At 35.5% G+C, this 25,932-nt stretch overlaps 3 protein-coding genes, 1 long non-coding RNA gene and 1 other non-coding gene across 8 annotated transcripts; 2 read left to right on the forward strand and 3 right to left on the reverse strand.

The window, feature by feature from the left end:
- Positions 1-4,596: 4,596 nt before the first annotated feature.
- Positions 4,597-6,343, reverse strand: LOC138903512 (uncharacterized). The gene is made up of 2 exons (XR_011412697.1): positions 6,144-6,343; positions 4,597-5,032 (listed from the first exon to the last, which is right to left on the reverse strand). It is a non-coding gene; the product is annotated as an uncharacterized lncRNA (long non-coding RNA).
- A 2,274-nt stretch (positions 6,344-8,617) lies between these two features.
- LOC104109694 (uncharacterized) lies at positions 8,618-13,272 on the forward strand. The gene is made up of 4 exons (XM_009619039.4): positions 8,618-8,754; positions 10,780-10,868; positions 11,025-11,122; positions 12,848-13,272. The coding sequence occupies exons 1-4, from the start codon at positions 8,745-8,747 to the stop codon at positions 12,948-12,950; spliced, it is 300 nt and encodes a 99-aa protein (XP_009617334.1). The 5' UTR covers positions 8,618-8,744; the 3' UTR covers positions 12,951-13,272.
- A 725-nt stretch (positions 13,273-13,997) lies between these two features.
- Positions 13,998-19,887, reverse strand: LOC104109695 (tRNAse Z TRZ4, mitochondrial). 4 transcript variants are annotated; one of them, XM_009619040.3, is made up of 12 exons: positions 19,690-19,887; positions 18,492-18,581; positions 17,426-17,470; positions 17,271-17,325; positions 17,090-17,133; positions 16,488-16,982; positions 16,124-16,392; positions 15,872-16,019; positions 15,717-15,767; positions 15,095-15,444; positions 14,485-15,004; positions 13,998-14,385 (listed from the first exon to the last, which is right to left on the reverse strand). In XM_009619040.3, the coding sequence occupies exons 1-12, from the start codon at positions 19,810-19,812 to the stop codon at positions 14,071-14,073; spliced, it is 2,505 nt and encodes an 834-aa protein (XP_009617335.1). In that variant the 5' UTR covers positions 19,813-19,887; the 3' UTR covers positions 13,998-14,070. The 4 variants fall into 4 exon arrangements, with proteins under 4 accessions (XP_009617335.1, XP_070047958.1, XP_009617336.1 ...); XM_070191857.1 differs by lacking the exon at positions 19,690-19,887 and adding an exon at positions 17,647-17,710; XM_009619041.4 differs by lacking the exon at positions 19,690-19,887 and adding an exon at positions 17,647-17,710 and having other exon boundaries at positions 16,488-16,995.
- Positions 19,888-21,227: 1,340 nt separating this feature from the next.
- Positions 21,228-21,301, forward strand: TRNAN-GUU (transfer RNA asparagine (anticodon GUU)). Its single transcript has one exon. It is a non-coding gene; the product is annotated as a tRNA-Asn (tRNA).
- Positions 21,302-23,123: 1,822 nt separating this feature from the next.
- Positions 23,124-25,372, reverse strand: LOC104109696 (aquaporin TIP2-1). Its single transcript, XM_009619042.3, has 3 exons — positions 25,115-25,372; positions 24,439-24,689; positions 23,124-23,750 (listed from the first exon to the last, which is right to left on the reverse strand). The coding sequence occupies exons 1-3, from the start codon at positions 25,239-25,241 to the stop codon at positions 23,382-23,384; spliced, it is 747 nt and encodes a 248-aa protein (XP_009617337.1). The 5' UTR covers positions 25,242-25,372; the 3' UTR covers positions 23,124-23,381.
- Between the last annotated feature and the right edge of the window lie 560 nt (positions 25,373-25,932).

Here is a 25,932-nt window from a genome sequence, read left to right on the forward strand (position 1 = left end):
TTTTATTGCTTTATATGTAAAGTACATAACCGGAGGCGCATAAGCCTTGTGCCGTGGCTAGAGTAGGCTACATGGGTACGATTTGTTTGACCGTTTGACCCTTACAATGAATCCTAACCAGCAAGCCTTGGCTTTTGACATGTAAAATTTGCCATTTCTGAAGATCTTAACCTAGGGGTAATGACCCCCAGTATTTGAGGTCAAACTTGTGAGGGCTCGGATACTGTTGGTTTGGTGAAAACGATCAATAATTCTTGTTTAAGGTCGGTCTTCAAAACTAAGGTAGCACGTTTTACTGTTGCCTCGTTAAAAACCTTGCCGAAAAACTCACTTTGGGATAAAAACGGTTCAAGTGAAAAAGAGTACAACATGTGCTTTCACCTAATAATCAAATTTGCCATTGGCTGAATACCTCCATAAGTTGGTCCGTAATATAACGAAATTAAAAAGAGAATTGAGTTCATACCTTAGCAGTAGTACCACTTTAAGTGTGCCACATTTCAGTTATTCGGTAGTTGTATACCGTTTCCTGACTCGAGTTTATACGAGCCTTTGCTGGTTATTCCGTCAACTCTATATGGTCCTTCCTAATTCGGACCTAGTTTCCCGTCATTTAGGTTCTGTAACGACCCGGCCGATCGTTTTGACTATTATAATCTCGTTCCCCCATTTACTACTCAAGTTATGCTTTATATTTATTTTATAACTTACCGGGTTAATTGGTTCGGGTTCGGAAGGATTTCAGAGTAAAATGAGACACTTAGTCTCATAATTAAAAATTTATGTTGAAAAAGTTGACAGGATATTGACTTATGTGTAAATGACCTCGGATTTGAATTCGGATGATTCCAATAGCTCCGTATGATGATTTTGGACTTAGAAGCGTGTCCGAAAAATAATTTGGAGGTCCGTAGTGGAATTAGGCTTGAAATGGCGAAAGTCGAATTTTTGGAAAGTTTGATCGGGGGGTTGACATTTTGATATCGGGGTCGGAATCCAATTCTGGAAATTTGAATAGGTCCTTTATGTCATTTATGACTTGTGTACAAAATTTGAGGTCAATCGGACATGATTTGATAGGTTCCGGCGTCGTTTGTAAAAATTAAAAGTTTCAAAGTTCAGTTGGCTTGAATCCGTGTGGAATTCCTGTTTTGATGTTGTTTGAGGTAATTTGAGGGTCCGACTAAGTTCGTATCGGGTTATAAAACTTGTTGGTATGTTTGGTTGAGGTCCCGGGGGCCTCGGGTTAAATTCGGGTGGTTAACGGACTTGGAAGTAAGTTGAAGAAGTAGTTGAAGTTTTGCGGCTGCTGGTGTAATCGCACCTGCGGAGTGGGAACCGCAGGTGCGAGCCTGCAGAACTGGGGAGGGAGCTGCTAAAGTGGCCAGGAAGATTTGGGCAAGGGCCGCAGATGCGTACTTGTGGGCACAGAAGCGCTTGCGCAGAAGCGGGAGGACAGGCGCATGTGCGATGGAATTTTCCGCACATGCGAAGGCGCAGATGCGGTCCAAGGCTCGCAGAAGTGGAGGAAGCGGGGCTAAGTGACTTCCGCAGATGCGGTGTTTTCACCGCAGAAGCGGGACCGTAGATGCGGAAATATGGCCGCAAGTGCGAAAGCACTGGGCAATGTACAAAACAGAAGGGTCCGAGAAATTTTGTCATTTTTGACATTTCCAAAAGCGGGTGAGGCGATTTTTGAGCCAGAAATTACGAAAAATATTTAGGTAAGTCACTTGTGATCATTTTTACTCCATAATATTGAATTATCATCGAATAATCCGACTAGATTACATGTTTTTGAGGTGTAAATCAGGTGATTTGAAAATAAGATTTGAAGATTTGGAGGTCGAGTTGAGGTCGGATTTTGGTAAAATTGGTATGATTAGACTCGTGGTTGAATGGGCTTTCGGATTTTGTAACTTTTGTCGAGTTCCGAGACGTGGGCCCCACGGGCGAGTTTTTAGCTAAATTTCAGATTTTACTAGAAAATTAGTATTTTCTTATGCAATTAATCCCAATAAATTTTATTGACTGAATCAAATTATTTGCGGGTAGATTCGAGGCGTTTGTAGGCCAATTCACGAGGCAAAGGCATAGCGGAATAAAGAATTACATGGTTTGAGGTAAGTAACAGTTCTAAATTTGGTCCTGAGGGTATGAAACTCCGAATTATGTGTTATATGATTGTTTTTGAGGTGACGCAAATGCTAGGTGACGGACGTGTGGGCTTGCACCGTAGGAATTGTGACTTGGTCAAATTTCATGGAATTTTGTAGTTGAATAATTTGTTGTTATCTGTACATTTTCCATGTAGTAGAGAAATTGAACCACAAATCATGTTTAGATTATGTGTTGGTACTGTAAGGACCCACAGAGGTCGTGTACATGTTGAATTATGTGCTAAATTATTATTTTGTACTCAGTCACAGTTTACTTATTTATTTTATCTCAATCTCTATTGTTCATTATTGATGCATCATATCATTATTGTTTGGGCTAATTTTTCATGATTATTTAGAGCCCGAGAGACTAGAGAGATTTATGACTGAGTGAGGCCGAGGGCGTGATTGTGAGATATTATATTATAGCACGTGAGTTGACAGTGCAACACGTGAGTTGACCGTCAGATTCAGATATTATATTATAGCACGTGAGTTGTCCGTGCAACACGTGAGTTGTCTGTGCGAATCCAGATATTGATACTATATCACGTGAGTTATCCGTGCAGATTATAGCGCTTGGGCTGAAGGAGCCCCTCTGGAGTCTGTACACACCCCTAGTGAGCGCATGTACCTACTGAGTGTTGAGTGTTGAGTTAATGGAATGGCTAAGTGACTGTTGTCCTGAGAGGATGCATTTGATTTCATTACTGTTGCACTTCAGCTGTCATATATCACTGTTTTGAAAATTTCTGAGATGATATTATCTTATGTTTCAGTTGAACTTAACATAAAATTATTGTTTTGGCCTTAAATGTTGAACTTGAAAGCATGCCTTCCTTATTATGTTTGAAATTACTGTAATTGGACTCAGCTGTGAAGCTCGTCACTACTTTCAGTTCTTTATTTAGTATTGTTACTTACTGAGTTAGTTGTACTCATACTACACCATGCACTTCGTGTGCAAATCCAGGTATTTTCGGACATAGTGGGTGTTGATTCTTTCGCACAGTTGATTTTTCGGAAATTCATAGGTAGCTGCCGTATTTCGCAGACCTTGTCTTTCCTTCCCTATCTCCTTGTTTACTGTATTTGGTCTCAGACTATTATAGACCGTATTTTCCGGGCTTGTATTCATATTAGATGCTCATGTACTCAGTAACACCGATTTTTGGGAGTGTTTATATTTGTACTTGTGAGATTTCTTCCGCTGAATTTAATTATTATGTTTTCAAATTTAAAAGATATATGGTTTATTGAGATTGTTGGCTTGCCTAGTATTGAGATAGGCGTCATCACGACGGGTGAGATTTTAAGTTGTGACAGGTTCCTAGTGTGTAGCGTTACTTTTCTCAATACCAAGTCCCCGATTTAAAAATGTCGAAGGTTGGCTCTTCGGTTGTAGTACCTCCCTACTCGCTGCTTCTGAGCGGTCAACCAGAGCAGGGCGTCTTACCGCCTTTCATCCAATAATTCCAGGCTCGTGGTCATGGCCTCTCCATTTGACACTTCAGTAGTGTATTGGAACCTGAGGCTCGGTTTCTCTACCTCGACTGGAATTAAGGCTTCCGCTCCATAGACTAGAGAGAATTGGGTCACTCCGGTACTCGACTTCGAAGTCGTACGGTATGCCCACAAGACTTTGGGCAAGATTCCCTTACACTTTCCCTTTGGATCGATCAATCTCTTTTTCAGATTTTGGAGTATTGTTTTGTTCGTCGATTTTGCTTGTCTGTTCCCACTAGGGTGGTAAGGAGTTGATAATATCTTATTGATCTTATGGTCTTCGAAGAACTTATTTACCTTGTTGCCGACGAATTGTTTTCCGTGGTCACAAACGATCTCGATCGAAATCCCAAATCGATATATTATTGATCCCAGATGAAGTCGATGACTTCCTTCTCCCGGACCTTCTCGAACACCTGAGCTTCGACCTATTTTGAAAAATAATCAATCATGAGTAGTATATATTGGGACTTACCGGGCGCCCATAGCAGGGGACCGATGATATCCATTTCTCAATTCATAAACGGCCATGGAGATAGGACCGGGTGAAACATCTCTCTCGGTTGACATTCTTAGGCTGACCTGGAATTAAGATTTCAAAGAACAAGCATAAAATAGGGTGTGTTATGGAGATTCATACCAAATCACCACTATTATCCTTAGCCCCACAGTGGACGCCAAACTGTTTACCCCAAAAATGAGTAACAATTAAATTTGTACGCGGTTTAAAAGATACGTGGTTTAATTCAACACGAATATTTAAGAATAATAGATAAATGAATTGAAGACAAAATAGACGATCAAACCAAGCGCAATGTAATGTCCAAGCCTGATCTTAGATTGAACAGTGAAACTCGTCCTCGATTGGACCCTCGGTACAAGCTCGGTCGCGAGTGAAGAGAAGAACAAATGAGTACTGCCTTGAACAATATTTAGAAGATAAAAGCAAACTTTTATTACTTTGAAATGCGGGTTATAATGTGTCAAACTAAAGAAAAAATTCCCCTTTATATAGTAGGGGAATTTCAGTCCCAGCACAAGTCTAAAAAAGATAAAAAAAAAAAAAATCGGTAATTGTTGATCTATAATTAAAACCGAACTGGATTCGTGCCGTAAAATCTGGCTGAGGGCAAATATTATGCCCCCATATCTGTCATGCATAACTGTTTACCGCGTCTCCCGAGGTCCAGAAGTCATACTTGGTTCGGGGTACGTCGCTTTGCCGTGTCCGATCTCAGATACATCGTTCATTCTTCCTGGGCTCGATACAAGGGGTTCCTGGCCTCGATCATAATTACATCGAGCCGTGCTTCCCCTTCGTTCTCTCATTGAGAAACCGCGGAAAACTTTTGCCCCCAATTTTACCCCTACACAATTTTTGCTTTAAAATAAAATAAAAAATTTAAACAAATACTATACATACCAGTGATGAGCTGCATTTTTTAAACTAAGAGTTAGATTTATTTAAACAACTAATTTATTTAAACTAACTTTATAACTTTTGTATTATAAAAGTTAATGATACTTTGCACAGTATAATAGCAAAAATTGTTGTAAAATAGTTAAAGTTTTTGCATTTAGAAAATCTCATTTTGGATCTATTTAGAATAAAAAAATATGAGGGACAGAGGTGTATTGCCGCTATGTAATGTTGGAGTCAATTTCTTGGGTAGTCACAAGTTATTGAAATATGGTGCCAAAGTCACTTATGTTTTACTTAAGACAAAACAATTACCCAACAATTGCATTTAGACTCAAAAAAAACAAATACATATTTAACATCCCATGTCATATTAAAATCTTATTTTTAAATGATAAAGCTCATTTAATACATGATCCAAGTACACGTCTAACCCGTAACAAGAAAATGAGTTTACTATCAATATATTAATGTGAAGAACTCTTTGTTTTCAAACTACAAGCAAATCTAACACGATTATGACTATTGTTTCTTAACTTTTGACCAATGGTCCATGTTAAGTGGTCAATATATTAATCAATATATTAATGTTAACTTTTGGCCAATGGTCCAATAAGATACTTACAATAGACAGATGATATTGATAAAATATATATAAGTATGTAATTAGAGACGAAAATCACATGCATCGGCTTTCTTTTTTATTTTTTTCAGAAAAATTGCATCTTATTTTAAGTAGTCTTGCGAGCCAAAAAAAATCTAAAAAAGTACTCCAAAAAAAAGTATTCCAGAGAACTTTTTTCCATGAAGTTTTGTACTGAAATTTCTTTGAATAAAAATTAAAACAACAAAGCATTTCGTTTGCGGAGACATATATAAGAAAATATACAGAAAAACACACAAACCATAGACACAAATAGAAAAACTCGATTCAAACACAAATAAGTAAAAAAAACCTAACTTTTAAGAAAATTACTTTAATATCTCGTTAGGTATTCGAAACTATTTTATCTTCTACACTTTAAAGACAGAAAAACTTAAAGACCTTTGGATTTTACCTCGTGGCAGTCCTTTTGGTTGACATCAAAGGTATGTAGCGGTTGAGGGGATAATTCTCTCTATAAATTTATTAAATTACTGCTCGAAGAACGGGAGGAATGCATTTCTTTGAAAAGTTCATATCTGAATTCTACTTTAGATCCCTAGAATTTTATATTTTATCTCGTCTGATTTCATGAAGGAATATGTGGGAATATGAGTAGGTTAGGAACTTTTAAGATAGACCACCTAATTTCTTGTTGAGTAGATTTTATGGGTACTTGGGTCATGCATTAAATGCGTTTTATTATTAAAAAATAGGATTTTAATATGACATGATATATTAAATATATGTTTTTTTTTTTGAGTCAAAAGGCAAATGTTGTGTGATCTTTTTATCCCTAATAAAATAAAAGTGATTTTGATAGGATATTCCTATAACTTGGATGACCATCCAAGGAATTGACTCGTAATGTCGTGTTTGTAGGTGTTGACATTGATATGCGAGGCTCATCCAAGATTTTAATTCGATGAATTCATTATTTACGCTATTACAATCAAACTCATTATATTTCTGAAACTATAATTTTTAATTTAAATTGTTAAAATTTTGGTAAAACTTTTACATATATATTTATATTGCACATGTGTCGAAAACACTACATTTAGATTAATCCAGTACTTGTGCTCTAATATTACCACTGATTGATATATCTTAGTTAACTAGAGCAGAGATCGATTGTCATGCCCCAAACTGAGTTGGGACGTGAGTGGCACCCAACCTGAACTAGCTCGTCAAGTTAACCCCGTTCTAACTAACTAAAGCTCTGAACCATACGCCATACTCAATTAATAACAAGGTCTTTAGATAATAGTAGCTAGAAAGCTGAATACGAAATCAATAATAGCTTGTAGCTAAAACGCATTATCAGGTCACGAGCCTCTAATTTATGTTTGAATACATAAAATTTTGGGGCATTTTTTCGGGAATAATAAAAGTGTATGAAAAGAAGTGCTACCATTGGAGATAAATCAACGAGTCCCGTAACTAATAGCTTGTTTCGCCAAACTTCTAAAATCTTCTTATTTTGAAAAATATTTTTTAAAAAAATATTTTTCAAAAAAGTACTTTTTGGGAGAAATAATTTATTTTTAGCTAATTAATTTGAAAAATACTTTTGAGGAACAATTAGTGTTTGACCAAGCTTTTAAAAAGTGCTTCTAAGCGTATTTTTCTCAAAAGTAATTTTCAAAAAAGTGCTTCTCGGAATAAGTTACTTTTTTCTGTTTCTTAAAAGCTGCTACTGCTTCTGCTTCTACTCAAAAGCACTTTTTTTCCTTCAACAAGCTTGGCAAATATCTTAATTTTGAGAAAAAAATACGTTTGACAAAAAAAAAAAAAAAAACACTTTTGGCCAAGAAAAACACTTGGCCAAACAGGCTATAAGTTTGAAATGCCCTTCCCTGGCCATGTGCTTTGTTACCTGCACACTTAACATCTGTCACACGGGGGTTGGGGGGAGAAATTCAAAAATAACAAGATTTACAAGTGGTAATTGAAAAATAGCCACTGTTTCAAAAGTAATCGAAATTTAGCTACTTTTCATGTAAAGATAAATCTGATCGAAAACACTGTTCAAAATCCAGAAAATATTCCAGCATAATATACTGGAGTTCCAGTATAATATACCGGTCCAGCATAATATGCTAGAAGTTTATACACATATGCTCCAATCTCGAGTGTATTATGCTGGAACTTTCCGCATGTTGGAGTTCCAGCATAATATGCTGGAAGTTCATATAGGTGAACCAATCTCCAGTATATTTTGCTGGACCGATCTGTGTTGCAACAAAAATAATGGCTATTTTTAATGACTTTGCAAAAGCTGACTATTTTTGAATTACCAATCGGAAAACTGACTAGCCCGTACTATTTTTACGTCACACGGCGTGGCATATCCAAACTTGATAAGTACCATTAAAATATATCCATAAAGTCAAATTGACAACCCCATAAATGGAGAACAAAACTAGTCGAGAGTGTATATACATATAATAAAATACAACAAGTAGAGCATGCAATTCACATAATAAATACTAATACGCTGTAACTGATTTTGAAACCTGAATTTAAAACTTATAACTGAAAGATGAAATCGAAACTAAAATTGAAAACTGAGCCAACAACCGATAACTGAAACTAAATCTAAAAGCCGAGTCTAAAACTGATATATATGAAACTAAAGATGAAATAGCCCTCTAATTGGATGAACTTGAATTTTTGTCCCCGCTTGTTCCATATGTAGAAATTCAATTTTAACAAGTGTTGTCCCTCACTTACTTAACACTTTTAACTTTTGACCTTAAATTCTGCTCACGGGCGAGCTTGGACTAAAAATTAAAGACCATTGCAAAAAGCATATTTTTTGTTTTTGAAAAAAGGGGTCTATAACTTCTAACCCAACTCCTTTCAGTCCAGCCCATTTTTATCTTTCAAGGATTGGGCTTTTCAACTGAAGTCCAGTCGGTAAATCTTCTTTGTTCGGTCCACTATCAGACTACCGGCGAAACGAAGCTTGTGAACTGCAAAAGGAAGGTTACGACAATCAACGTCTCCGGGAATGAGTGCAGGTAAATTTACTTTTTTGTGTCATTTCTTTACGGTTTATGCTCTCAATTTTGTAAATATAAGTCACAATAGTAGATTCTTTAACTTAAAATAAATCTTAAAGAAGCATAATTTTTTTTTCTTTAGATAATTTAGATTATGGTTCTGTCTATGTAACTTTTTAAGGTTAAAAATAGATACAGATGATTTATTTAACTGATAGATTAGTCTGGAGGAAGCTGATTATACATATTCAGTGTTTACTTGATTTGAAATGGAATAATTGTATATGGGATTGCACAGGAGCTGTTATTTTAACTTTTTGATTTTACTTTGTACTTTAAAACTCATACTTTGACCTCATGAAACAATTTGATCAAGGTACAATGTTTAGGCAAATGATCAACCATCTACTAGAAGATCACCAAATTTTTACCCACAAAGGTTAATTTTAGTGTCTCTCCCATCAGAGGCGAACCGAGGATTTCAATGACGGGGGCACACTATCTTTTAATATGTCGCTTACTAGCAACAAAATTTAGCTTACAACTCTTTAAAAATATGATGCTACTTTGTCGAAGTGATTGTTAAAGGGAGGGAGAAGGGTTCGTAATTTCTATTTGCAGAGAGAGGGGCAAGGTTTTGGAGCATTTGATTTTGAGGGAGGGACTTGAAAAAGAATAGCATTAATTAAGTTGATTATTATGTACAAGTATTAAACGACGATTGAATTTTAAAAAACAAAACAACAACAACAAATCCAGTGTAATCCCATAAATAAGGTCTGGGGAGGGTAGTGTGTACGCAGACCTTACCCCTACTTTATAAAGATAGAGGGGTTTCCGATAGACCCTCGACTCAAGGAACAGTAGAGATAAGATAAAGCAACCAAGTAGTAAACAAAGGTGACAACAATGCATTATGGTGATGGGCGTGAACAACAACAACAACAAACACAACATGTAATAATAAAGAACCACGACTAAGATAATACAAAAATAGTCTTAGTTCTAGTGGTAGGCCTAGGAGGAACACACTAGTGACTGTCAACCTACAACCCTAATCCTCGACCTCCACATCTTCCTATCATGGGTCATATCCTCTGTAAGCTCAAGCAATGACATGTCATGCCTAATAACCTCTCCCCAATACTTTTTAGGCCTTCCCCTTCCCTTCCGCAGACCCTCCATGGACAACCCCTCACACCTCCCGACCGGTGCATCTATGTCTCTCCTCTTCACATGCCCGAACCATCTCAACCTAGATTCCCGCTACTTGTCCTCCACAGATGCCACTCCTAACTTGCCCCTAATAACTTCATTCCTAATCATGTTCTTCCTTGTATGCCCACACATCCATCTCAACATCCTCAAGAATTTAAAAAAGATAAAATTTAATAAACCAGTTGACTACTAAGTATAAACAATCATTGAGACCAGTACAGTAAAACGGAAACCTAAAATGCAGGAGTTGGGTTTGTATTCCAAACAACAAAGCGTGAGTAGGGGGCTTCCGCGGTACACTCAACCAACATTACGATGCGGCCTTTTGTGATTTTTGGGGGCACCAGTAATATGTTTAAGTGGTCCTCGATGTATATACTTATATACACAAGACATACATACAGTGATTTTGCCGAGGCCAACGGGTTCCGGTGACCCCCTACCTCTAATGTAGGTCAGCCCTTGTCTCCCATGCCATTAGAATATAGCTTGGAACATGAAAATTAATGGCTTGAGTTCATGGGTATCAGCATTGCATGTTCTTATTTGTACTTTTATGATCTTAACCATAGATATGCAATTGATAATTATTTCCGCGCTTAGTGTTTGTTTTATGTAACTGGGGGATATTTGTACTTTGTGACAGAGTGGAATGGCTTTACTCTCATATGCTATTTACAGAATCATGGATAATTAAATTATCCTTGATAAAACGAACAGTTAATTTGCTTTTGTCCTTTATCTTCGTCCTCTCTCTAAATTATCTTCTCTTTTTCTGGGTTACCTATTTCTATTTCTTGTTATACTACGCTTGTTTGTTTGAAGGGGGAGCATTTGGTGGAAATAGAGGACTGAGACCAGTGCCGCCTGAAAAAGGAGTTTTTCCGCTGGACCATATGCATTTATGTGACCTGGTATAATCCTTTTCACAGATCTCATAGTTTGTTGGTTTTGGTGTTTCCTTTTTCTCCCGTTCTTTTAAGATAACGGATGGTTGTTGATGGAGCATATTTATCCTTTGCAAGGTTCATTCTTTCTTCTTACTTACTATTCCTTTTGGTCTATTTTAGGAGAAGAAAGAGTACCTCAATTGTCTTAAATCCTCTGGGCATAAATCTGACAACTGTCGACACCTCTCTAAGAAGTACCTGGAGTGCCGTATGGAGAAGTAAGTCCATTGGTATGATTTGGCCAACGCTTTCACTGTTTAGTTTATAGCATGTGAACTATATTTAAGGTGTAGCTTCCTATAGTCAACAAAGTACTCATCTTCTTGCCACTGCAGTGTGAAGCGGCTTACTTTGTTCATGAGTTCATACAATTTCCTAGAATGAGAGGTCTGGCCAAGGCTTGTCTGTTATTACTTTTAGACATAAATCTTAATTGATGTCATTCTCTACATTTCAATATGTTCAAAACTGTAAAGAATATGCCTATAAGCTTCTTCGTTTCCTCTTTTTTTTTTCCTTCCTTTTCTGTGGGTACTGAAATTAAAAGTTACCTAATGTTGTCGAGTATGATCAATTACCAATGTTGATTTGATCTCTTCAATTGATTAGTATCATTATGCCTCTTGTCCTTATCCCAAAAAAAAAAAGAAAGGATTAAGCCCCTTGTGGAGGGTGATGACAGATCACTTGAAATCAGGTCACATCTTTCTATCAAATGTTACCTATTGGTGCAAATTCATAATTTATTCTGGTTTTCCCTGCTGCATGTTCCATCAAATATCTCAGGAATGCATCTGTACCAAAGTGGATGAACAAATGCAATATTGTTGCTTGATTTAATGTCTTATAAGTAATCCCCTGCATATTTGAGAGAGGGTAAACAGACCAGTTACCTTTTGCATGAGTATCCTTTTTGCCAACTTTTGGTATATTCTGGATGGTAAGTAATGTATGCCAGCACCAATTGTTCCTAGAAAAGCCTAAAACATCCTAGCATTTAGAAAGAAACACAGAAAGTAGAAGCAAAGGGTTTTTGAAGACGATCCAGAATATTGAGGGAAAGGAATGCTAGAACTTTTGAAGTCAAGAATTACAGTATACTTAAGATCAAACAGAATTGTATATTCTTGCTTAGTTTTTGGTGCAACATGGCAATGGCAAATGTGTTAGAGCCTGAAGCCATGCTTGATTTTCCTTTTGCATTACATTCTTTGTAATGTTTTGCAGCTTTTGCTTGTATTTCTCTTCCAGCATTTTGTTGGCACACTACAATATACACTACCTTGTGAAAAAATACTAGAAGCAAAGGATTTAACTTTCTCTTCTTTGACTAGTGGAAATACAGAAACAAAAAGGATAATTCTTTTGATCTAGATCAATTAGTTATATACTGAACCTATGAAACTATCTAGGATTAGGAACAGGAACAAAAGCTTCCCGTATCTTCAAACCGCTTCAATTCTCTCTCACTTAATTTCACCTCTTTGTGGACTCAAACAATGTATGCTAGAGTAATAGGATACTTTCCCGAGCAGAGTGAAAAGAGATCACATAAGAGCAAACTTATTTCCTGCATTTATGAAGTTAGGAGAAGAAACTTTCGTTCTTTCTCATTTTTTCCTTTTTCCTGTATACTATGTTTCTTCGGGACCTTTTATCTCAGCAGAGCTTCGAATCTTTTCTTTAAAGGGAAATTCATACACCTGTCTAAATAGAACTTCAGTTCCTACAATATATTGGCATTCATAGTTAAGTAAATGCACAGTAATGCCTTTCTGGTGAAATTGTTTCATCAAATGTGTCTTTGTTATTTCCTTATAAGTATTAGTTCCTCTTGTGGGAAAAAGAAGTTTATCTTTTCCTCTACGTTTACAGCTATTATCATTTTATTATCATAGGAATTTAGGCAGTAAGAGAATGTTTATTTTATGAGCATTTTGCAGGAACCTGATGGCAAAGCAAGACATGTCAGAACTTGGCTTTGGCAAGAACTATGATGCAGAAGATTCTTCAGATGAAATGACCAATGGAACAATAGAAAAATGAAGAATGAAGAAAATAATCCTTAAACTTGTTAAGTATTTTCTGGGATTTTTTCAGAAGCCTGGGTAGAAGCTTTACTATTGTCACTTTGACAACTTTCACAGTTGCATACAGGAGATCATCTTTTTCCATGTGTATTCTTTTCTACCCCAAATCATTGCTCATTATCTCACATACTTCATTTTGTTACCTCCTTTTTCCTTTTCTTCTTGTGATTATGTGTACCTGAAGGCAAAAATGTATAGCAATAGAGAAGGAGAAGGAAAACGATAAAACGAGGAAATGTATGCACATTCAGGCTAATGATCATTATGTTTCTTCCTAATCTCTTTTACATCTGCAATGCCTTGCATTCTTTCCTTCTCTTGATCAACCTGGAATATTAGGAAATTCCAACACCACCAGTGCAAGCAGCTGCAAGTTTGTAACAGATTCCTGCCAAGCTTTCGAGAGAGCAACTTTGAACTTTATTAAGTGAATTTACTTGTGCACAATTTTCATTTTGATCATCGATATTTAACTTAAGTATGTTTCAGTTAGACACTAGTTAGATCAAAGGGGTATTGGTCATGGACTAATTAATTACAAGGTTGAATAAAATCACTTATTCCGCTACCAAAAGTTCAACTCTACAATATAGTCCTGAAAGAGTATTGGGAGCTAAGAAGTGCGAGAAATCAATTGACTGTAATTAACCTGTTGGCATTTTTAATGTCTGTAATTTATTGTGAATTGAGCTCGTGAAAGTCACAGTACCATTCTCTTTAAAAGACCATTTCCAGTAAGAAGGTTAAGTTTCATCAAACAAGAACTAAGTATTTAAGGGAGAAAATTTGCGGTCATGAGCTCAATTTCTATAAATTTTTTGCTCCACTCACCTAATTTATTGATTTATTACTTTGTGATTGACTCTTAACTTCTCCATTAAAATCAACAGTATTGAAGGACAAATTTCAACAACTTCATAAATAATCAAAACTTCACTACCACAACAAAGGAAGTCAAGTAACTTATACTGGAAAAGAAAAAGGCAACTTGCACTGGAAAAAATTGAAAAGTCTATGAAGGCGCTCCTGTATATATATATAAATGGTTAAAAAATGGTTGCCATAAATAGTGCTATCTAAACCTCCGCTATAGCAGAATTGACATCATCAGATTCATGAACAACTATTTCATCACGAAACAGGAGTTTAAGATATGGAAGAACTCTTGGAAGCATGGGCAGGTCAGCTAAGTTAACGCTCATCAGATCAAAAGCTACGCACGCTTTATTCATGTATGATTCATCAAATACTGGAATTTTAGGGTATCTTTGGCTGAAGTGAGTGAGGATGACGCGATATGCTCCAGCAGCGTCCCCTGCATCAACAGCTTCCCCCATTGTGCTGTGATTTTTCGCTATAGCTTCTTCCACCATACCATCTTCAAACGTAGCCTGCAGCAAATGGCCCAGAATAATCAAAACTGTAAATTAATTTTGGGATAGAAGAATTGTTATCGACAGAAAATATTTCAACATCATTTAGTTACATGCCTCATGTATGAAAACTGTTGCTCCACGAGAGGCTTCAACCAGTTCCGGACAAGGCCTAGTGTCACCAGAGTAAACAATCTTCCAACCTGGTATCATCTTCCCAATAACATTAGTCTTATCAGCAGCCTTCAGGACGATTCCATAAGCTTGCGGACAATGAATAACGGGAACACTATTCAATGATATCAGTCCTGATTCTCTGAGCGTGTTCTTTAGTCTGCTCGCACTCCCATTAGCATCATTGTCTTCGTTCGACTCAAAAGCCTCCCATGAAGATTTTGTAGTATCCCTACTATCGAGGAACTGCATATCTAGATCCTCGAGCATTTGGTACCTATCAAGAAATATCTCAAGTTGCTGAGGACCTACAACAATTAAAGGTTCATGGGGAGTTTCATTGAGTAAATCACGTCTCAGAGTAAGAATTCTTGCAAGACCCGCATGATGATCCGCGTGAATATGAGAAATCCAAATACACCTTAAACCCTTCACAGCTTCATCAGCACCTTCAACACCAAATCTGTTTGAAAAGAGCACATTATATCCCACATTAAGCTTAGGCTAAAACCATAGGGTTATGATAAGTGTATATTAACGAACTCCACGTTACCTTCTTTTTAGCTGTCCCAGTGTTCCTTCACCACAATCTAACAGAATACCTCCCTTTGAGAAAAGATTAATAAATATAGAACTAACATTTCGGTATTTTGAAGGCTGCGATGAACCAGTTCCAAGAAGAACAATCTCCATATCCTCTCTTGTTATACCTTCCAAACAGCTAGGTAATGGAGTGCCTCCATTTGTTCCATTGTTCCCATGCCACAGTTGGATAATATGTTCAGAAGCACTTACAATTTCTGGAATTTCCGAAGTTAGTTCATCTATGATTTCTGTCCGAGAAAAAGTATCAGCAACACCAGAATTGTCTAATCCAAGGTCTTTATATGGAAGAAGATTAAACTGTTCCAGAAAACAAAGTTCATTTTCAAAATAAACCAAGCATTAAAGTGAAAATAACTTGCATAAGATAGATTGCGATGGATTTTATAGAAAACATATCTATATATGTACATTCCTAAGCAAATGACTTAAAACTTGGTATGTACTTTCTTAATCATTTTTTTTTTTTTTTGGATAGGTAAGGAATTTTTTTATTTATATAGAGCATCAATAATTCCAGGTACTAATTTCGGGCCAGAGCTATTTTAACCAAACTATATCGATTCTCTCACCTTGAGGAGGTTCTCCGCATAAATGAATCGACATGAGGTTGGAAGAGACAACTGAAAAGAACAAAATTAAAGTAACTGCTCTATTACACCCGAGATCAAGTCATTATCCACAGTTAATTTATTGTTCATTCAAACAGAATTTTAATAAGGTATACCTCCCTCGGGAACCTTGAGACTGATGGTAAGCTCTTCAACTGCTTAAGGGTCAAAAAACCAGGAGCAGGAAAGAATTGAGGGCACAGGTAGTTAAGTTTTGCAGCAATTCTTGAACTGGACTTCAGAATTGGAATCTCAATATTCTTCCTGCAGATGCCTAACGAATAATCAACATGTGACTACATAAACAGGAAAACATAAATTTATTGGACAAAGCTAGATGTGCATTTGAAAAGAAAAAGGTTACTTACGGCTCGTGTCCTGCCATTATGTGCTGGGCTTCACCAAATCTGGTCATCCATTGCTCATATGCAGTTGTATTTGTTACAGATGCAGGGCTAAGGTGTATTAAACAATTTACTTTTTTGCACATTTCAACAGGTTGTTCGGATGTATTTGAGTAATACAGAGTAAGAGACTGCAAAGATGACAGCTCTTGCAAATGAGAGAGTGTTGGGCAGTCAACGAGGAGCACAATAGGACCGGGAAAGGAAGGCTCCATAACATCACAAGGGTGAATCTGCACAGCATAACCATGCAAGCAAAGAATTGAGAACTTCATGAGATAGACTATAAATTCCTTGGTAAAGTTTGAAAAGAATTCTTCTAACTCACTGTTCTATCTAGGTGATCTGACTTCACTGGATTCCCACGTTTCAATTCACCATATTTTGGCCCACTTTCCAACCCAAGCTCAGCAGCCTTATCTCGATCGAGCTTCCCTTTAATCTCCGGAAACTCACAAATATAAACCACCGAAATATCACCTGGATCTAATGCATCTTCAGCTGTGGAATTCTTCATTTGAGCTTGAAGGTCTTCTGCAAAATGGTAGTCGTCAACTAGTGGAGCATTTAGCTTGGAGGATCCTTCCTTCATTGGGTCACACACTTTCGAGCAACGTGGTCGCAAGGGAATAGCACATATTTTGACAACTTCATCAACAATGGGAACATAAAGATGATCAAACTTCATTGAATCAGCACTAGCAACTTCATTTGATCCATGCGTTGAGAGAACACTATGCGTATGAACCATGGCAGCATTAGGGACGAACGATTTCATTGCTTCAACCAACTGATCGAGATCAGGAGGACCCCATACATTGACCTGCAAACAGATGCTGCAATTTGTATCAAGATTTCAAGCACCATTTATAGTTCAAGAAATTTTGTGATGAATATATAGCAAGCAAAATAAGCTAATGTGACACTCACAGACATCCGTTCTTTTCCCATCCCCGCCAAAGTCAATAAGAGACCTGCAAGTAAAACGATTGAATTTCTTTGGTGGTTCTTAATCAACTGCAATAAATAAGGCAGAATCTTCTCGAGGCTTAATTCAATCCAGGCTCTCAAAAAGTTAACAATGTTCATATTGTGCTCAATAATAACCAACCTGGGAGTCCACCAGCGGTTTCTGAGCAGACACGTGATAAAAGTATGTCATCAATCTGAAAAAAAAAGACTTTTATGTATATTCCCCTAGATCAAGAACACAGTAACATACACTATAGACTAGGTTTAGAACAGTTAGATTCTGTATCTGAATACCTTTGACAATGTAAGTTTATTCTCTGTTAAGAAGCGTTGCAATCCCTGGGAGCAGAAGAACATAAAAACATGCTGAGAAATAAGTTCAAATATACATTTTTTGTTTTTCCAATTTATCTTCATAAATCCCTTTTTAACAAAGGAAACAAGAACCAACAAAGAGCAAGAAGGACAAAGGTGGAAAGTAGTCTGTAGAACATTTCTATGAAGAGGAAACCTACTAGAACAATGGTAAAGACATTATTGGATCATCATGCGTCCTCACTCATCTACTAAACGTTTATTCTGGAAAATCGACAATAGGTAAGATCACGGATAATGACTTGAAAAGGAACAGTGGTATATACTATACCTAAAATGCAAACAAGGTATCTCCTTTTTTAGGGCATGTTAGTCTATATATTTCACAAACCCAATCAAGACAATGACCCTAACACTCAATTAAATAGACATGAGATGTATTGCCAAACTAACAAAATGGAATCACAATAGAACTAAGCTATCCTTTTAGTATCAGCAGGAACAATTAGACACTTGGGGCTCGCCTGTTTTGTTGTATAAGAAAAACTAATCATAGTTAAGCACTGCATAATTAATACTACAATGTTTGGTGTCCGATAAAAAATTCCGCATTAGTAATACAACCAGTAGGTTACCGTAATAAAATTCTGCATAACTAATACAGATGCAACTTATATGGAAATTTATGAATTATTTTATACAAGATAGAATGTGGAATAAGATTATGTTTTTAGCAATAACAGGATTAAGCTTACTTGGTTAGCTCAATCTTTGACTACTAATTCCCTCATTATTATTCATCGCATAACAATTCACAATATAATAGTCCACACACATATTACTGTTGCATAACTAGTCCGCGAACTAAATGACCCGCTAAGAGTTATTTACATCTATGTTGTTCGGACTCTCCAAAAATATCGATGGGTGCGTGTCGGATCCTTCAAAAATAGTGTATTTTTGGAGGATCCGACACAGATGCGACAGCTATTTTGGAGAGTCCGCGCAACATAGATTTACATCTGGAAACTTGAAAAATACTTACTTCTCCAACATTAAATAAAAATCTCCGGTTGTCAAAAAAGAGGAGGACAGAGGGTGATGTATCTTGAGTATCCATGCCATTTCCCAGGATCTGTGAGAAATTCAAAGAATCAAAATAAGCTAATTTTTTCTGAGGTGTGAAAAAGCAAGGGAGTCAAATGACAAATTCGATTAGATTAATGTACACGTATGCTTTTATAAGCACATATGCCTTTACTGTGCAAAGTGATAGGTTAATTCTCTCCGTGAATATTCTGACAGAATCATAGAATGCTATCATGCAAAATTAATAGAAAGGAGAAACCTTTGTGCTTTGCCTTTTCTCAGGGCAAAAAAAAAAGTTCACCAAAATACCACTTGCGTATAATTGTCAGTACTCCCTCTGTCCCAATTTATGTGGCGGGGCTCGAGCTTCGAGAGTCAAACTTCTTAATTTTGACCGTGAATTCGGACATAGAATCTTTAAGTTTCTTAAAACAAATTTTATATATTTGAAAACTACGCAAAAAGTAGTGTAAGTCACAATAATTAACAACTAAAGATATCTAAAAGGCATACGAAAAAATAACCATCAAAGAAAAACTCGTTTGACTCTCGAAATTCGAACGCTCCAAATAAATTGGGACGAAAGGGAGTACTATATTTTGATTGCCAGGGTTTATGCTCTTATGAATCACTGAATCTTTTGACACAAATAAGGAATACAAGACATAATAATAATGTTAAAACACAAAACTAACAGAACGCAACAACAACAACAACAAGGAGACAATATTAGTATCACCACAGCAATCATAGTAAAAATAAGAACACCATGGTAAATAGGACCTACACTAAAAAGCGAAATAGTAAGACACAACATTGTCACTACCTAGTAGCTATGTCACACAAAACCCGTATTCGCTAGTCCCACAATGTTACGAAGTAACTCAACTAACTCCTAACCTACAACTCTAATACTCTAATAGAATTAGAACGCAGAAAACTTTATTAGAAAAAGAACTTCAAAATACCAATTTCATACAAATTGTAATGGAGAACTATTTTGAGTAACACCCAATTAGTTTAATATAGTAAAAGAGGGATAATAGGAGGCAAAAGAAGAAAAAAAGGTGAGCTTTTTAAATTACAAAACAACGTTAAGATTGAAAGCAAAAACTAGATGATTTTGAGCATCATATTCTGAAGCCCTTCAGTACCTGTACGTATGCCTTTCCATTACCACCACTGGACTTGTTTTGGTCTTTGGGTTTAGGGTTCTTCTTCGGCCTATCGTTATTATCGTTACCCTCGGCCCTTCTTTTGTTCTTCTTCTTCCCCATTGGCAAGTGGCGACCTCCCTATGTTTTGGGAACTGCTATGCAACTGCAGAACTCAAAAAGTAACAAAAATACTTACCTTCACTTTTTATAATGAAATACTATGTGAAAATTTTCAAACTTTTTGAAATAAATCTATATAAAAAATATTATAAGTGATAGTAATAGTTAATAACTTAAAATATTTAAAAATATATGGTATAAAATTTTATTTGACTTTCAAAAGAGTAATAATGTCACATACAGTGAAACTAGTACTAGAGGTGCGATTACAATAGCCAGGGCCGGCTCCAACTTTATATGGGCCAAGGCTTGTGCCTTGGGCCCCCAAATTTATGGGCCCATATTTTAAAAATAATAGGTTCATAGGTATTTTTAAAAATAATATTTAATATTTTAAATACAAAACTAAAGTTTTTAATATAAAGGAAAGAAACTTTCTAGATATATAAATAAAATAATTATTTTACTTACTTAAAAATATGTAGATGAATAGTTTTCATACCTTTTAGTTTTCTATTTTTTACTTTTCATTACAAAAATTGTTCCATCTTTCTTAATTTGTCCAAGTCAATCTTTCTTTTCTTCCAATCTCTTCATATTTTAGAAAACCCTAAATATTTTTTTATGTTTCTTTTTGATATTCTTACTCACTTCTTTCTCCAATAGTTCATTACCCACCTTCTTTCTTCAAGATTTCACTAGTTCAAGTATTCAGCAATACTTTTAAACTTCCAATAGTTCTATACTTCTATTGCTTTGTAAAATCTTATCCAAGATCAATAATATCTCAAGAAAGATTAAATAAGTTGGAGGTATTATCAACCGAGCAAGCATTATTAGATAAAATCGACTTCAAATAAAAACATATCTTATAACTTTCTTTTAGAAATTTAGGCCTCATATTAAACTTTGACTTTAGGCCTTGTATGTGCTTGAGTCACCCCCGACAATAGCCATTTTGATTAAGTTGATGTATTGACAAATGTCATACCTATTTTTGTTGATTTAGCCCAGGGGCTACTCGACATAATATGGGCCTAAGTCGAAAAATAAAAAGTGAGGTTTTAATTTTTTTTTTTATTCTTATAATTTATCGAAATCTAAAGAAGTTATAATCAGTTTTAATTATTGCCAATGTCTAACTTTAATATCTCTTCTATTATCATGTCGAGCTTTATTGATTTAGTTTTGAAAAACTTTTTCAACCGAGGTAACTGATATAGAAACTATTAACGGTAATTGAATTAACTCTTTTTACCTAATTGAGTTTGTCAACTAGAGTATTCTTCTACTTATACAATTTCTTTTAGCATTTTAATTCTAAATATAAGTTTTACTAAAAACAAGAAGTATTAAAGTTGAAGAAAAGACGTGCAACATTTAAATAAAATACGTCTGACGGGCATTCACAAGAAGCTGGAATAGCTCAGTTGGTTAGAGCGTGTGGCTGTTAACCACAAGGTCGGAGGTTCAACCCCTCCTTCTAGCGGTTTTCTTTTTTTTTTTGTAGTTTACATAACTTTCATGGCCCAAACATCATTTCCCTTAGATGCTTCCTCCTCAGGGTGCCACTACCTTATACAGGCTTAAGCGGCCCAAACATTGAACTAATGGTATCCCAACAATTTTATTTCCGTTTAAGATATTTTTGCAACAATTTGGTGGGTCATAACTTTTTCACAAGTTATGACTTATGTATGGCAAAAAAATTACAATTTCACAACTTGCTTGGTGTTACATACTTTGGTACAAATTGTTCAAAAAATTTATTGGATTCAAATAGGTAAAACCTTCTTTGTTCACAAGTTATGGCTGACATGAACTTTGGTACAACTTAGTCACAAGTTATGTTAAAGGCAAATTATAAATTTGGATGAATAAAACTTGCCTAGTTCACAAGTTACGACTGGTATGCATAACTTTGGCATAACTGTTCACAAGTTCTATCGGATTGAAAAAAAAAATTCGCGTCATCTTTATTCTACTTATCTTATTAAATTATTTATATTTCAGCCGGTTTGGCAAAGCTGCATGCACAACTATTTATAAGTTTTTTTGGGACATAAAAGACTTGGCAGAATGGACTATGATCTTAAAAAGCTCTTTCTAGTATTTTGTTTTTAAAATAGTAGTTCAAAGTGTTTTTACACGATGTCTAGAACAAATTACAACAACAACAACAGTAACCCTGTATAATTTTACTAGTGGGGTCTGAGAAGGATAATGTGTACGCAGATCTTACCCCTACCTTGAGGTAGCGAGCCTGTTTCCGATAGACCCTCGGTTCCCTCCCTCCAAGAACTCCCCATCTTGCTCTTGGGGTGACTCAAACTTACAATTTTTTAAATGAAAGTGAAGGGTGTTCACCACTAGATCAACCCACTATTCGAATAGAACAAATTAGCGGGAACTAATAGTTGTACATATAAGGTACACCTATTAAAGTGATGCAAAACAATAACAAAATATTTTTAACTCGTCAATAACACGTGGCACCATAAACTACATCTTTCATCAAGATGAGGGACAACAGAGATATTCTTTAGGACAAGGCATTCTTGGCAAGATAATCAATCATTAATCCATAAGTCAACAGTTTTTATTTATTTTTTCCTTTTTTCCATTTTCTTTATTGGCAGTGTTTGGCTAGTTTAAAAAGGAATGGAAGGAAGAAAAAGGAGCCTTTGGTGAAATTAATTGGACTTACACTTGCTGATCTAATATAAATTGTAATTAGTACTTGGACTGACATTTTAATCTCTAACGAATTAAACAGTAGATGCACGTGAAAGGTAATTAGTGATAAAAATGATAGTAGTAGCTAGTCTTACATCCAAAAACCATGATGAGATTGCACTGTCTTTTTAAATGTGAGCATTTTTATTTTTTTGTCGGCTTAATTTAATCATTCATTTAGCTTTTCATTGCCAAATCAACGAGGAGGTGGTGATAATTTACTTTATCTTTTTGAGACGAGAGATAAAACTCCCGTTTTGATATAGATTTTGGCAAATTTTTTTCAGTTTTTTTTTGAAATATTATTTGTTCATGGAATATGATCATTTTTAAAAATATTTTTTTTTTTTTTCAAATTTTCAAAAATCTGGTTTATGGCAGTTTTTGGATAAAATTTACTATTGCACTCACAAAACTTTTAAATTTTTTCAAATAAAATATATGTCCAAAAATTATTTTTAATTTTCAATTTTAAATCAAATATATATTCGGCAGGAAGGAAAACCACAATATCCACCACCAACGAGAGCGAAAGGGGAACAATGAAATTTCAAAAAGATAAAAGCACAACAACATCAATGAATATGATGGCCCTTCGATCTCACCAAATCCATAAAATCAATTCGACAACAACATGTCACCAAATGTGTACAGCTGCAAACCAAAAGCTACAAAGAGACAAAAAACAAAAAACAAAAAACAAAAGGTACTACTACAAAAGAAAGAAAGAGCAAAATATTGCTTTTTTCTTCCTTTTATTACAAAGAAAATAATGCAAAATACATTTTCAAACACAATAATCAAATTCTAACAACATAGAAATTAATTAAAACTTAAAAATCGGTGGATAGAGGGGCATGGTCATGGTTCATGAACACATTACTGTAAATAAGACCAGCCAAACCACCACCAACAAGGGGTCCAACCCAGTAAATCCAGTGACCGGCGAAGTTACCACTAGCCACTGCAGGTCCAAAGGACCGAGCTGGGTTCATTGAACCACCAGAGAACGGGCCAGCAGCCAAGATGTTGGCACCAACAATGAAACCAATGGCAATGGGTGCAATGGTGCCCAATGAACCCTTCTTTGGGTCAGCTGCTGTGGCGTACACTGTGTAAACCAATGCAAATGTGATGATAATTTCCATCACTACTCCTTCAACAGCTCCTACTCCAGCTGCTACACTGTGGATTGGAACAGCCTAAGGAAAAAAACAAAAGAAAATAAGTTAGATGTCAAAATATGGCTAAAAACTGAATTATAGTTAGAGGCAGATCTAGAATCAGTTCTATATATAGATTTACTATTTTCAGCTGGAACTATATAAACATATGCAAGAATATAAAATAAAATGTATAAAAATGTAATAAGATCATGCTCATTCTGAAAGTACCGGCTTTAATCCTAGATTCGCCTCTGGTATAGCCAGAGGCGGACCTATGTTAGACCGAGACGGGTCACCAACACCTATAAAATTTGACAAATTTTTTATACATACATATATATGTCTTTAAAAAATAGTGATATATTACGTAATGGACATCTTATATACAAAACAAATTTTGGTTGAATCCAACTTTTAAATCCTGAATCCGCTCCCAGGTATAGCCATGGGAATTAAATTGTTTTATGTAGATTGAGAAGTCTAGGAAGGATGCTTCCACTTTCATAAGAAAGCTCGATAAAATTTAATGTATTTATGATGTAAAAAATATTTATATTATTAGAATACATAAAAATCCAATTGTAAGTTAGTGTCTACACTAATTATATACATGGTTAATTAGTAAGACATAGCATGTAACAACTTAAATTATACCGACAATATAAAAAAAATTATACCAGACAATGTATATAACTTAATTTTCGTTTGAGAGATAGGGACTTACCAATCCTCCGGTGACAACTTTGAGGAGGTAAGAGGCAACAGTGGCGCCCAAAAGTTGAGCAATCCAGTAGAAGAGGCCAGTAAGAAGAGTAATTTGGCCACCAAGAGCTAATCCGAAAGTAACGGCAGGGTTGACGTGACCACCGGAGATGTTAGCCCCGACTGAAACTGCCACGAACAGAGCGAACCCATGGCAAACTGCAACCGCTACAAGCCCCGACGGATCAAGAGCAGCATCTGCTGTCAACTTGTCTGCATATCCAATGCAATAGTAAGTTTAGAATCATATATAATCCAACGGAAACTAAATAGAACACAAAGGTAAATTTAGAATTTAGAGCCAACGAGTTCAGAATATATGTATTCGGCGGTATATATTTAAACTAAATTGTATAAATGATGATTTAACCGAAAGTGGTGGATTTAGTTGAACCCGTTGAACACAGTACTCTAGATCTGCTTAAGACGAGTTGTTCCACTTACTTGCATGGATTACTAGCTACGTACGTAAATTAATTCATGCATTACTGTCAGTTGCGGTTAACTTTTTCATTATGAAACTGTAAGCAGCAAATTCATTTAGTTACTTATAAGTATGGTACGTAAATGAGAATAAAATTATTCGAGTGCATGTTGTAATTATATAGTATAAGGAAAAAAGAGGAAGTGTTATTAACTGTAAGCAATGGCTGAACCAACTCCAGCGAAGACAAAGAGCAATGTAGAGATGAATTCAGCAATGTAGGCCTTAATAGACCCTAAGCTAAATGAATCATCGAAACGACCAAAAGCTATGGCAGGCATTTTCAGAAAACTAATTAAATTGATCCTAAGAATTAAAGGAAAATAGAAACAGAGACAATGTTTTCTGATGACAAGAAGAGCCCTTTCTTTGTCAGTTATATATAATAGTAACACACAGATATTATATTGTTAAGTTAATTAATGCACATAATGTGTTTTTCACTGTATGGGTATCTTCCTCCTTACAAAGAAGATAAGGGGAATAGTGTATATGTGGCCATACACATCCAATCAATTCTTTTTCTTACATTCCTAGCTGTCAATAACATGCTCTTTATGGAAATGTCTAGAAGATAGTCAACAATCTATCCATGTGCGCCGACCGTTACTAAGACATTGTGGTAGGTCATGGGAGGTCCCTTGTGAATAAAATAATAATTAGAAAATGGAGTTGATAAGTGCAAACGGAGCTACAGTTCCTTCACCAAATCCAATAATTTTAGTCCTAAATTTATATTCGTATTATAAAATTAATATAATATATATAAATAATTTATTCAAAGAGATCTTAACACAAACGGTCGTGGAATTCACGGTTTATTTTGTCTAATTACTATATATAGATTATATTATGATTATACTCGATTATACATGAATTATAAATATATTATATATTCGATGATTATTATAAGTTTAAATGTTTGAATAAGTGACTATGTAAGTTAATTCTTATTATTCAAAATCTAATAAG

This window comes from Nicotiana tomentosiformis, chromosome 12 (genome assembly GCF_000390325.3).
Source record: "Nicotiana tomentosiformis chromosome 12, ASM39032v3, whole genome shotgun sequence".
NCBI lineage: Eukaryota > Viridiplantae > Streptophyta > Magnoliopsida > Solanales > Solanaceae > Nicotiana > Nicotiana tomentosiformis.